Genomic DNA, 14147 nt, shown 5'->3' on the forward strand with positions numbered 1-14147 from the left:
CTTAATTCTTCAGCAGGAGCGAGTCCAAGCCTGTTACAGCTCCTTGCTTCAAATGCAGACAGCGTGGCTTGTGGGCAAATGAACTGTTATGGAAATAATAAGTCAATGGAAATGAATGCAGGGGAATCCAACACATGAAAACCACACATTTTCATTACTCCAGTGAGCTTGCTTCCATATAGAATGGAATGCAAGCTTCACTGTCACTGTTCCACAACAACGAAACACAGTTTGGCAGCTTTCAGTTTGACAGTATAAATAACAAGCAAACAGACAAGACAGGATCCTTTGGCCCTTCCTGGACCAATGACTTCTTCAGTCGCCCTCTTAAGGAAGAATGTACCTGTAAGTCATGTAAGTCTCTTATATGACTTCTCACATGACCACACTCATAATAGTTCAAAATAAATTGACAGTTCTTGTATTAGAACCCATGACCTTTGTGTCTTCCAACCAGTGTTCCATCACACTGAGCTATCAGATCTGATCCTCAAGCATCTGTTTAGTTGTGTATTTGTCTTTGTCATTCTGGGTGTAAAGCTCAGTAGTCCACAAATAGTCAACAGCCAGATTCAAACCAACAACCTTTGCCATCAAGTACCAATAACATTGCCTCTACACCACCATCAAAACACTGCAATCAGTGTCCATTTTTGTCCCAAAGAATAATCACTAGTCAGAAATGTTGAATATTTGGTTTATATCAGGTTTTCTACTTATTGTTTGAGTGATTATAATGCCACGTTACACAAGTGTGTGCCAATAAAAGTTTTCCTTCAGTTTATAAGAAAAGCTAGAAACATTGTTCATAGCTGGATTCAAACAAAGAATCTTTGCTATTTTGGGCTAATAACATTGCCTCTACACCACCATTGAAAGACTAAAGCCTGAGTTAATCTTTGTCCCAAAGAATAATCACTAGTCAGAAATGTTGAACATAAGGACACATCACATTAGTTTGTGTCGAAGAAAGTTTTCCTTCAGTTTATAACCACCACAAGAAAATGATGGTATCTGCATTGTATGGTATTTTGGGGCATTTTAGTAGTGATGATAGAAAATAAGAAGTTGACATTTAACAAAGTTTGACAGCTGGGTTTGAAACCATGACCTCATAGTTAAAGATCAGCACTTCAAACCACAAAGCCATCAGTGTTTATGTACTCTTACTCGCTAATCATCTAATTCTTCTCAAACATGTATCTTGTTCTTGCATGCAGCTGGTCCAGAGGTCGACGGTCACCATTTTGGATGAACACATCAGTCACTATCCTCAGCTGGAAGATCCCACTGGCTTCCTCAATGCATATTTCAATTTCATTCACTCTTTCTGAAGGGATACCAAATGCAACACCCCGTGTTCATTTTTGCACTTCTGGTTGGATGCAAAACTGCATTTCGCTGTCTTTGTACTTGTACACTGCACAATGACAATGATGTCGAAATGTAATCATGAATTATTTCAGACCCTTAACAAGCTGTTTGGTACTTTAGCAGCACTTATTCAATGTGATAAACAGCCACATGTGGTGCAAAGACTTTCCCTGATGAATGTAACCAGGAGTAATGCTGCATCGGTTTGAGATTTATACACGAGTGATGGGCTAACTCACCAGCATCAAACCCTAAAATGTCAATTACTACCCTGGAAGACATCTAATGTGAGCTAGAAACATTATTCATTGTACTTAATGCAACAACTGAATCACTAATCTGATGGTAACAGTGTTAGTTTATGCACCCTCTTTCAACATGATAATGAAAGTTGTAGGTTGCGCAATTATTGACCTTATCTGTGGGACATCATTTTGATTCCCTCCATTTTCTGTTGGTCTTTTGAGTCCTGCAGTCAGCTGCATTCTAAATGAATTTGGATGATTTTCTACATTTCTCTTGATGTCAATGAAAAACCTAAATGTCAACTTTTCTTCAAATAGAACTGGTTTTGTATAAAACAAGTGTCTGAATGATGGAGACTTTATGTACTTTGACAGTCAGAATTTATTGAAGATTTGACAGAAGAATATTCATGAGGAATCACTCAACCACTCAAGGTCCCACCTCAAGTTACTGTTATCTCACTGAACAAAAGCACAGGATGCTTTTAGTTGTTCTCTCAACCTGTAGAAGTTATGAGCACAAATAGATTTCTGGCTTGACCCACTACTCTATTACTACGCTATCTGTGAAGATGGACATGTTTGGGTTGGAGGTTGTATTTATCATTCAATTAGATAGGAGAGCCAGGGTAGATGCTTGATGCTAAACACGTCGCCACTTCTCTCTCTGCTTAGGCTCCCCTGTCTGGCTAAACAATATTGGAATGTCCAATATCAGTCAAGTCTAATACTCCCCTCAGTTTAATAGAACGCTAGTTAGAAGACAACCAGGTCAGCAAGAGGAAAGATGCAGCGGGAGGAGGAGGAGGATGGAGCCATGTAAAGGGGAGGCCTGGTCCGGACTCCCACAAGGCCCGGCATCCTTTCCAAGACTCATCCAGCCCCCCTTTTTTATTGACTAAGACGTAGATGAAGTGAAGAAACTCCTCAGTTGTGGTCCGGAAACTGTGCAACTCGCCTGGGGAGAAACAAGAGAAGAACGACAGTGTTTGGGTCGGCACTCCAGATACCCAAATGCACAAGCACAGCAAATTTGAGTTTTTCAGGATTCCTATGTTCCCTTTAGAAAAACCTCACTGTTTATTTATCATTTTCAAAAACTATTTCCTAGGTAGAAAATAAATATGTTTGTGCTCACAAGTGTTCATGTTAGTACAGGAACATATTGGGTGTTGTAGTTCTGGATGTTTTCAGTTGTATATTAATGTGGCACGTATATGTACTTTGATTATGTCAAATTTTTTTATCTGATTGTACATATTGTACATTTCCAATGCAGGACCTTTATTTCTAACTGAGTATTTCTACTGTGTGGTATTATAGTTCTGCTCAAGTAAAATATCTGAATACTTCCTCCACCGCTGGGTTTAGTTTTTATTTCACTATGTAGCCAAATATGTGTCACTCATATTAATTAAGCCATCTTTTTTTTCAACAGCAGGTGATGTGGTTTTGTTTTATTTTGTTGAACAGTATTAAAATCCCTCCATAAAATAAAAAAAATAAAACAATTACAAATAAAAGAAAATATTTTTTAAATAATACAAATTAACAATATATTAAATTATTATAAATGGTCTTCAATTAAAATTATAGTATATTCAAGCAATCAATTTGTACAATCTGCTTTTATAAAAGTATTTAGTTTTGTTTGAGGAGACTTCATTTAAAGACTAGAAAACACACACACACCACACACACACACACATACACACTTGCTTGTCGCTTGTTTCCCTTGCTGTATGATAACATAGGCCTACTGTACAGACTACACAACCTTACAAAACCTTCAATATGGTTTGTTACAGTAATTAATCTCTGCTGGGTAATACGTTCAGCAGCAGATTTATAATCTTAGCAATGGCAAGTCATTTACCCAGTGATTTAAAGATATGTGGATATATTGATAGTTTCCGCAGTGGTTAATTAACCCATGTTTGGTCTGTAACTAATTTCACATATTAGGTGTTCTGGCATTGTGACTAGTGGAATAATTCAGGACATGCCATGTTGGTAGATCTAATAAATGTACTAATAAGTGCAAGGTTCGCTGAGTTCAACGTAAAAGCGAATGCCAGAGTTGAAATAGTATGACACATAGTGATAAAAAGTCATATTTTTTAAAATAATATCAAATTAAAAACTGTTTAGACAAAAGAGGGATTGAATCCTTCAATCTCAGATTGTTGAGTCAGTAAATTATCTAAGTGAGCTATTCCTAATTAATCAATTGAAGTTGAAGGAACAAATCCCACAAACAAATTGTCTCAACAGTTTTTCCAACTTCTCGCCTCTGAAATGTAAACAATAAATACAACTTCTAACCAGTACAGAGCGTTAGATGAGATAGCTCAATGTGTTACCCTTTTGATGTATACCCTCCTGTTTTTACCGGGTTAGATAAAGTAGGATAGATAGAGGTAAATGATATAGGACAGCTCCATCAGCACCATGGACAGCTCTTTCAGCACCCCTCTGTTTTAGTGACAATCATTTTCAGCACCATGGACAGCACTTTCAGCACAACGGACATCACCCTCCATTCCAGCACCATGGACAGCTCTTACAGCACAATGGACAGCACCATCCATTCCAGCACCATGGACAGCTATTTCAGAACCATGGACAGTTATTGCAGCACCATGGACAGCACCCTCCATGACTTTTTATTCAACATTCCTTTTTTTCAGGGGACTTTTTTTTCACTTTTTTTTCGACATCCTATACTATGACTTTTTAGGACATACAATACCACAACTTTTTTTTGGCTTTTTTCGACATACTATACTATGACTTTTTAATTACTTTTTTCGACATACTATACTATGACTTCACTTTTTTCAACACACAAAAAGTATTACTTAAATATATAAGTAATAATGCTCTTTTTATAATATGACTTTTTTTCAACATGCTATACTATGACTTTTTTCACTTTTTCCGACATAATATAGGTCCCTCTTCTGACATACGATACCATGACTTTTTTTCAACATTATATGCATATAATCCACACTCTTCTTTATTTTTTTTTCCTTCAGATTCCTGAAACTCTAAACCTATAACGTGCACAACAAAATATATATATATATATATATAACACAATAAAGGAAAGGGAAAAAGCCAAAAAGCATTATATGAGCACTTTAAGACACTTTCTTCTTCTACTCCGCTACATTTGAGAGAGAAATATTGTACTTTTTATTCTGCTACATTCATCTGTTACAGCTTTAGTTACTAGTTACTTTAGTTACTCCACTACATTCATCTGTGACAGCTTTAGTTACTAGTTACTTTAGTTACTCCACTACATTCATCTGTTACAGCTTTAGTTACTAGTTACTTTACACATTAAGGTTTCTGCACATGTAGTTTATAAAATCTGATGCTTGATTCTAAAGTAAACTAGCCAACAATATAACGGCTACAAGTCCAGCTGAGATGATTAGACCATTAAACACACAGCTGGTTGGATCCTTCTTTCTTTCATACTCTTTCTACAATGGGAGGATTTTTTTTTGCATACTTTGGTAAGTACATAAGTACACAGGCATCATCTTTTGACCGTGTCTCTAAAGCTTCACAAGTTTTACGACAAAGTCTAAATGAAGTCCATGTTCTGTGTCTCCTCCTGCAGGAAAGTAGGCTACGCCATGCGGGATCTGGTGAACCGGCTGCCCGGCGGCAGTCCGACGGCGCTGTCGGACGAGACGGTGGTGTCGGTCTGCTGCACGCTGCACGAGGTCACCAGCCGCAACATGGAGAACGCCAAAGCTCTGGCCGACAGCGGAGGCATCGAGAAGCTGGTGGACATCAGTAAAGGACGGGGGAAAGGGTACGAAACGGCAAAGAAACGTCACGGGGAAATCTGTTCGCAGGGTTCATCAAGTCGTTCATCAAGTCTCTGCAAAACACGTCAGCTTTTACTTTTTTAGTAGTCTGGCATTGCTGTGTCAACTAGCCAGACCTTCCTCCACAGCACTGCGAACCTTTAACTTTAATTCCATTTCATTTAAAATTTTGCTGCACGATATGAGGGAAATATGCAAAATGTTGAATATCTTGATAACGATTACTTGCGATAAATAACCAGATATTAAAGCGTATTCAGTTCTGCTGCTTTCAGTATTCTGCTAAAATACAACAAACTGCTTGTTGAGTTTAAAACAAATGAAAGGAAATCATTTCCAACTTTATTTTATTGAACAAATTGAACATTTTATTGAATATAAAAGGCAGCACTAAAAAACAATGACATTACATTTTAAAGTGTATTTTTCTGCCATTTTCTCTCAACTAACACAGAACATCTCTGAGTTTCTTGCGTGGTGTGTTTATTGCACAAGTTGATATTGCGATATTTTAAAAAAAAAAGTACTTTACTGGTATCTTACTGGCATTACAGTTTTTATCACGTGTGAAACGACTTCATGTGTTAGCATGCGGCGTGCGTCTTGATTCGGCAGGTACTCGATGAAGGTTGTGAAGGCGGCAGCGCAGGTGTTGAACACGCTGTGGCAGTACAGAGAGCTGAGGAACCTCTACAAACAGGTCGGTACCAGCAGGAACGTCTAGAAAGCAAGATAAACCCTCTTTTTTTGTTATAAGTAACTGATGGGAACAACAATCTTTGACATTGGTCCAGTATTAAGAGAGAGAGAGATCGCTGCAGTCGGCAGCCACAGACCGGACTGCAATGTAACTCTACAGACCTATGGGGCAAATGTGCATCGTCAATTTGGTCCGCTAAAAGTGCTTGCTTTCTTGCTGACAGGCTCAGATGATTATTCTTGTGTGTGACAACATTATGAAAAATATCCCTACAGAGATAGACCTTTAAAACCTCTTTAAGACCTTTCTGTTTAACCAGAAACAGCTCTGAGGTCGCTAGCGCTAAACCCACCATGTAAATAATCAGTAGGCCTACTTTTAGCATGTATAGAACATATTTCCACATGTAAATCGGTAAACGGTGTGTTTATTTCAACCAAAACTAGAGTTGTGATGGTTGGAAAAGTGGAAAGACGACCCAAAACGCCTTTTCGTAGTTTTATTTCTTCTGTCGACAGTGTACGATGCTAAAAGTTCATTTACATGGAGTCTGGTAGTTTAGTGAACGCAATTTTGGCGGATGTTTTTATGTTTAAAAAAGGATCTTACTCTTTAACAGAAAGGTCAACCCCCTTAGAAATCCTTTCCATAATTTTGTCAGACACTTAGAATATTAATCTGAGCCTATGGACGTAAATAGAAAGTGCGCAATCGTTCGCATTAACTTACATTGTAGCGTTGTCTCTGACTGCCGACTGCAGCGATCTCACTTAATACTGGACCAATGTCAAAGGTTGTTGTTCCCATCAGACACAAAAACATAGGAAAATAGGGTCCTCCAGGTTGAAAAAAACCCCCCAGATGTTAACCCTTTAAAAACCAACCATAGGTAGTTAGTAGTTTTTGAGTCCCTGCACTAAAATGCATGTGTGATACACCCTTATGTAATAACACAATAACCAGCGCAGCGTTCAGTAGAATTTCAACTTTTATTGTTTAACAATATTACGTAGGGGGGAAGCAAAGAAAGCGGAAGATGTCACCATGAATCTATCCAAGGCGGAGGGTAAAAGTATTGTGTGGCAGGGAACAATTTTAAAATGGCAACAGCTCTGGGAGCAAGAACACAAAGAGAGGCACTTATTCTCAATTAGTAAGGTCACTGACTCAGTTAATGTTTGTAAAAGAAGGGCGGGTAGACGTAGGGAAGAGGTTATTATTTTTAGAATGAGGATTGGTCACACGTTTCTGAACAGCACTTTATTTATTTTAGGAAAGCACCAGAGTGGTTTGTGGTCATGTCAGGAACCGGAGACAGTGCAACATGTTTTGATTTCTTGTAGAAATTATGACCGCCAAAGACAAGATCTACTCAGAGAATTGCAAGAAATTGGCTTGGAAGAAGTGTCTCTGAAAAGTGTTTTAGAAGTAGCCTAGGATCAAGCGGGAGGGGAACACGTTGTTTTTCAAATTTTTAATAGACACTGGGCTATATAACCGGATATAGTGCACTAAGGTGCTAGTTCCGTAGATGGCAGCAATGCAACTTATTGGATGCCGGCTGCCGTAAAATTCCAAAGAAGAAGAAGAAAGAAAGCGGAACCAAAGTGCGGGTATCGTTGCACCATTGACATATATATAATGCACCCATAGGTTGCACCAGAGAATGTCTAATAAGGTGTGAACTTCCACTCCCGGGAAAATTCTGGGTTGGTTGGGTTGCACTCTTTATGTCAATGGTTGCACCACGGTGCCCACGTGACGGGAACCTCACTCTTCAATGAGCGCTCAGCAACCAGCTCTTCTTGGAGAGAGGAGCTGCGATTTCTCCTCTTGCAAGAGTCCAAGGTAAGCAGAACGTATCATCTCGTAAGGGACTTGTTGCCTCGTAAGCGTCGCTCATAACTGTGTTCCTTTTGTTCCTCACACTGATAATGAAGTCAAGTTTGGAAATGTCCGGTCTCGATGGCTTTAGAAACGTCATCATATGCTAAGCTAACTCCCAGAGAAGCGAAAGCAATATCCAAAATGTCAGTCTCCTTGCTAGGTCTACACAATGCTGTGATGTTAACCACGGAACTTCATCCGTCTCGGCTGTTGCATTGCGATAACAAATCCATTTGAGTCACGTAATCAACAGGCTATCTGCCCGTGTTAAGTAGGGAGGGATGGTTAGGCTACCAAATATAATGAACGCCCCTACGTTTTTTTTTTTTTTTTGGCCCCAGGAAACAAAAAAGTGAGAGAACAGCAGTGAGAGAAACAAATGAAGGTGTTGAGAGAGTTGAGGAGCAGGAAGAGGAAGAGCTGGAGGAGTCTGGGGGAGGTTGGTGAGAGAGCATGTGATGAAAGTGGGGGCTCCTGGAACACAGAGAGGGGGAAATTCCAGAGGGTGAGGAGGAGGAAGAGGAGGGTGAGGACAGGAGGAAGAAAACCCACGGGACAGAGAGAGGGGACAGCAAGTGGATCCATGTGGATCAAGTACTGCCCCATCAGGTTTGGGATGGAGAAGGTTCTTACTATTTGCAAAGCAGTGCAATTACAATGTAATGGTAGGCCTACTGTGTGTCCTTAAAATGGGACCATGGGGTCTGCTGTAACTTCTTCTTTGTATGAATATGGCTTTGTTTCTTATTTTTTGTAAGTACATGCTTGCCCTACATTTTGAAATGCATGCAGATATACAGTACATACATGCAAGTAAATACATGTTGTAGTTGTGCCCTATGTTTACTGTATATCTTTCTACAGATATCAGCAAGTCCAAGAATGATGTACCAGTACAGCCCAACTTGAATATATTTCCCAACCATTTTGATGGGGGGCAGAAGACGGAGCTTCAGGCCAAACTGGTAATATCTTCATCCATGGCTTGAGTATTCTGTCATGATGGACTCTACATATTGCTGTGCATGTAGACATTTTAGCACACCAAATGCCCCAGACACTGTTTTTGTTTCAACACCTGGTTTTAGAAACTGAAAAAAAGCAACTATGAGAGATGCGGGGCTTTCAGTGCACGCAAAGTCTGAACGACACAAGTGTGCAATGATAGATGGAGGGATGATCAAAGAGCTGTTAGAACTGACGCAACACTAGCACATCTCCTTGACAAAGAGCACATGGAACAAGTACAAGAAAATCGGTCATACATTAAAACTGTTGTTACTTACAGCTACACAAAAACAGGGGCAGGCGCCGACTTCAAACACGCCTCGAAACGGCCTGCCCCGGCTCCCGCCTCCTTTGTTGGCACCCCAAGTCCCCCAACAGCAAGGGCCAACCAGCGGAGGTAAAGCCTTTATTTTATTAGAGCTGCAGTGATCAATCGATTAGTTGTCAACTATCTTATTATTTTTTATCGGTTTAAGCATAGGCTTAAATATCTAATAATATTTTCCTTTACATAATTAAAGACATTTGCACCATATATTGAGGCGGAAAAGGCACACATTTTTACCACAATCCAGGGTATGAAGTTTTTGATATTCCAAAAATTTCAATTAGGCTCAAAAGTGGATGACCCAAGACATGACAAGACATTTGAGGACGTCATTTTTCACTATTTTCTGACATTTTATAGACCAAACAACTAATCGAGAAAATAATCGACAGATTAATGGAAAATAATAATCATTAGTTTCAGCCCTAATTGCTAGATTAGAAAAGACTTAGAAAACTTTAATGTCCCCCGGAGGCCATTTGTTGTCCAGTACAGGCATATATGACATAATCCACAACACAAACATTGAACCAGACATCTCCAGCACTGTTTATCTAATACATAACCTACACACATCAATAATAAAGACAGTAAAAAGGAGTATGTTGCACTTCCCTAAAAAGGCCTAATGTCATAAATAAATGAAACCATGTGAAGTACTGTGCAGTAGTAGAACGTGTTTGTGCTCTCTTATAAAGGTTGTCAGATATGCCTAACTGACCATTCCTTTATTATTTTCTGCAGTTTCAAAAAGCCTGTCCACTCTTTTCTCAGTGTCTCCGGGACAGCAGCTGGAGGGACGGCTGCTACTGATGGATGGATGGACTGGGTGGACACCCCGCTGGCCGGGTAACTTCGCCACACCTCAACATAAAGCTTTTCCTTTGGGGACGCTTTTGAATGGGTTTGACCAAAAGTAAAGTAACTGTAACCTTAAATCTGCTTCAGTCCTGCATACAAGAGTTCTCCCAAAAGGGCCACAAGTGAACTGACCTCTCATGTCATCCATTGAATTCTATGCAAATTTTTTCGGGGAAGGCGGGGATGTCTTTTCTTTTTTTTCTGGATTTGAGTGGATGCAGATCAGGTCTAATTTTACCGACAGCTTGATGCTCCTGAGTTTGGTCCGTGCGGGGAGTTGTTCCCTGTTGCTCTTGTGCAATAAACCACTGGCTGTAGGGTACCAGTAGTACTAACCTGCTAAAGAGGCCCCTGCACATTTTATATAAATAAAGAGCCTCACCATACTGTTATGTATTTATATATTAATTTTAAATTACATTTTTTTAACTAATCAGGTGTTTTCCCTCTGGCAACAAGCCAAAGATGCTGCTAAAATGAATCCGTCCCTGTTGGTTTGGGCACATTTGGTCCTTTACAAGGTCACGCATGTGCTGTATGTGTGCAAAGCTTACTATTAAATGGCTATTTATATAAATATATATTGATGCAATATTATTGAATTTGAAATGTGAGCAAAAGGAAAAAGTGTGAATGTGTTTACAAACTAGTCTCACCATGGTGTCACTAAACTGTGCATATTAACACTTTGAAATAGTTTAAGGCCCTATAAGGGATCTGTTCTTGTTGCACTTTGTATAAATCTCTGAACTTACTGATGTTCTCATCTTCTGTTTACTAATGTTTGCACTTCCTTTTATTTGTGGGAAGATTTCAGTTCTACACAGCATAATGTAGCACTGTTTCTTTGTAATATTTGGCTTGTGTTTTTAAATGGCCGTCACTATGGCACATTTCACTAAATCCTGAGCCTTTTGTTCCTGTGATGAGCTGAATGAGTGAAACATTTTAATAAAACCCACTGAATCAAATATGACTTTTTTTCCTCAGTACTTTATGTTGAATTTAAACCTGCAACTTTTAACTAAATAGTAAACCAGTTTAAATATACACTGCCTTTGCTTTAAAATGCAATATAACCCTTTTCTTTGAATACAACCACACACTGGAGTTAGCATGCTCCAATCAGTATGCAACGAGCTATGATAATAATTCATAATAATTAATATTAACAGTCTATGGTGGTAATAGTAGCACAGACATGTTGCCGCCTAGTGGTAGAATTAGGGGAACTCTAGACTCATAGCCCAAAAGGTACAAGTTCACTTTGAACCCTATGATTTGTAATGAAAAATCTCAGCAGTTTGAACCTGAAATAAAATGTATACTAAGAACTTACATATTAAATATTTATTTGAAAAAACTGTGTACAACAGCGCGGTGCATGTAACTCTTTGAGACCCAGCTCTCACACTTGTATGTAATTAGCATAAATAAGAATTCCTGTATGGAGGACCAAATTACGTTATAATCAATAAATACACTTTTAAATGCATGCTGGAAGATGACCAAATAAATAAAAGCAAACCTTAATTGAAAAAACACATGAATTGAATTCATATAGAAAATGCATTTATTAATTGATAAATAAAAATAATACACCAAGAAAAAGGCTTGATTAAATACTGAAATATTCAAATGCATATATAAATGAAAACATACAAAAAAATACACAACTTCTCTGGTAATTATTCGGGACATACATGTCTTGCATTTAGATACATGCAAATAAAGAATAAAATAAATGTTATATAGACATAAGTGTATGTGCTGATGCAAATGCTGATTTTTAGAGTTTCAGATTTTATTTTTAAAGCATTCATACATTCATCTTCCAATGAATAACTAACACTTTTATGCATGTATTCATTTTCAAATCCATGTGTTACTCATGTGTTTTCCGCATTCATTTCAGTATTGATGAAGCTCGTTTTTGTCTTCCATATTTAAGAACTGTTTAACTTCTTTTATACACATCCAGCAAGTTGTAGCCACGCACTAGGATTGTAGCGGGTGACCACCAGCAGAATCTAATGTAATAATGATAGACAAGAAAGAAATAAGTCTGCAAATAATCACTCCCAACTGCAGCTGCGAAATGCATAAATAGAGTAATAGAGTAGTGGGTCAAGCCTGAAAAGTATTTGTGCTCCTAACTTGTACAGGTTGAGAGGACAACTAAAAGCATCCTGTGATTTTGATCAGTGATATTAACAGATGCTTGAGATGGGACCTTGAGTGTGTCCCAAATGTTGAGGTCGTCAGAGGCTGGACGGTAAGTCCCTTCTTATATACTGTCTATGGGAAGTCCCACACAGCAGTCCTTCCTTCCTTCGGGTTAGGCAATAATCATCCGGGGAACTGTCCACTCGCCGTAGCCGGATACACAAACACACACACGGTTCCTGCATCCCGTTGCTAACTTACAGCTAGCTTATGCTAACGTCTGTACTGTTGCTACTTTGGCTGTTCGGGGGCGAATAAACAAACGACCCCGCGGTCACATTCACCGGAATGATGCGCAGAGAAAAGTAGGCATCGTTGTGAGAAGGAATATGGCGTTTGGTATCGGTTTTGTTTGTGTTTCTGCAAATAGACGGTTGCAGGTGGACTGGTGTTTACATGGTCCGTGGGAGCTGGAAGTCCGCAGGTTGGTCTTTGCCATTGTATTCATGAACATTTCCACATTCCAGTGCTAATGCGAACTATACATATAACTATACATTACATAACCGTTGATTATTGTTTGTATGCTTTTGACTTTGACTGTCAGCTGTGTGGCGGCTGCAGTGCTTTTATTAGTTTCCTAGCTGCAGACCTGCAGCCTCAATGGATGTCATCTGGGAAGAAGAAGAGGAGCCTTGTAGAGACCAGCTGAAGGGAACATCTTCTCTGAGCTGAAGCTCTGAGGTAGGACATGCTTTTTCTCCGGATTAACAGCTGCTGGCTGTAATGTTGACGGATTGAGTTGATTTGAAAGGGTCAGGTCACACAGAGTCCAGAATCTCAACAACATTGTCCACAGTAAGGATTCTAACATATATACCTGGAGGAACTGAGACACTGTTTGTGGAAATATCCCCAAAATAAATGTTAATGAGAAAAGACCTGATGGCTCACATGCTTGTGTTGTTAGGTCAGGTTAAGGGTTGTGTTTGCATGTTTGGTTGAATTCCTGCGTGGGTAGAGATATTTCCAGTGGCAGAACTGTTACCTCTGTATGTTAGAGCCAGGCTGTGTTGGGTTGTTTCTGCTGAAGAAGTCTAATCAGTCTATGTAGTGATGGCGCAGAGTGTAAACTGCTGTCCTCCCTGTGTTCCATCTTCTAAAACCCGCTGGTCGTGGCTGCGCTCCCCGGTGTTATAGAAGGTTGGAGTTTGAAGCCCTCGGCAGGTCTGCTTGGCTTGGAAGGAGTAAAGCACACAAAGCAGTGTGTGAAATGTTTGAGAGAACGTGTGCTGAAGCGAATATTGTGTCAGGCTCATGACACCGACGGCAGCGTTAGTTTGAGAGTTGTCGGTAAGCTGTCAGAGAGGCCGTGTGGAGTGTGCTAGGCTTGGTGGTGTAGTGCTGTTGTTGGTTCTCATCGATCTCTGACAACGTTTAGCCGGCTCCATCTTCTCCACTCAGATGGGTTTAGAGTTTGACGTTTTGTAGACAAAACACCGAAAAATAATGCAGCCGAGTGTGAAAGTAGATTTTGTTCTTTCTGGTAATTTGTAACCCCAACCTTCATCGCTTAATATTGTTCTCCTCCCGCCCTCAGCTTCACGCATCCTCGAACACACACGTTGCATTTTATTTGTGTAAGTTCCAGCAGAATGGTTAGTGAAGGTTGACAGATCTTTAAACCCACACCACTTTGCTGGTTATTTGTCAGCCAACCACAAAAC

At 39.4% G+C, this 14147-nt stretch overlaps 1 protein-coding gene across 1 annotated transcript; it reads left to right on the forward strand.

Moving 5' to 3' along the window:
* Positions 1-2406: 2406 nt before the first annotated feature.
* LOC120554783 (plakophilin-4-like) lies at positions 2407-6194 on the forward strand. Its single transcript, XM_039793809.1, has 3 exons — positions 2407-2438; positions 5257-5454; positions 6086-6194. Exons 1-3 carry the CDS (start codon positions 2407-2409, stop codon positions 6192-6194), a joined length of 339 nt encoding a protein of 112 aa, XP_039649743.1.
* Positions 6195-14147: the final 7953 nt, after the last annotated feature.

This window comes from Perca fluviatilis, chromosome 24 (assembly GCF_010015445.1).
Source record: "Perca fluviatilis chromosome 24, GENO_Pfluv_1.0, whole genome shotgun sequence".
NCBI classification, from domain to species: Eukaryota; Metazoa; Chordata; class Actinopteri; order Perciformes; family Percidae; genus Perca; species Perca fluviatilis.

Excerpts from the sequence above, each read along its gene's own strand:
- LOC120554783 (XM_039793809.1), top strand. The coding sequence starts at position 2,407 with ATGCAGCGGGAGGAGGAGGAGGATGGAGCCAT. Across the intron at positions 2,439-5,256 it reads GAGGAGGAGGATGGAGCCAT|GAAAGTAGGCTACGCCATGC; the intron begins GTAAAGGGGAGG and ends CTCCTCCTGCAG. Across the intron at positions 5,455-6,085 it reads AGTAAAGGACGGGGGAAAGG|GTACTCGATGAAGGTTGTGA; the intron begins GTACGAAACGGC and ends TTGATTCGGCAG.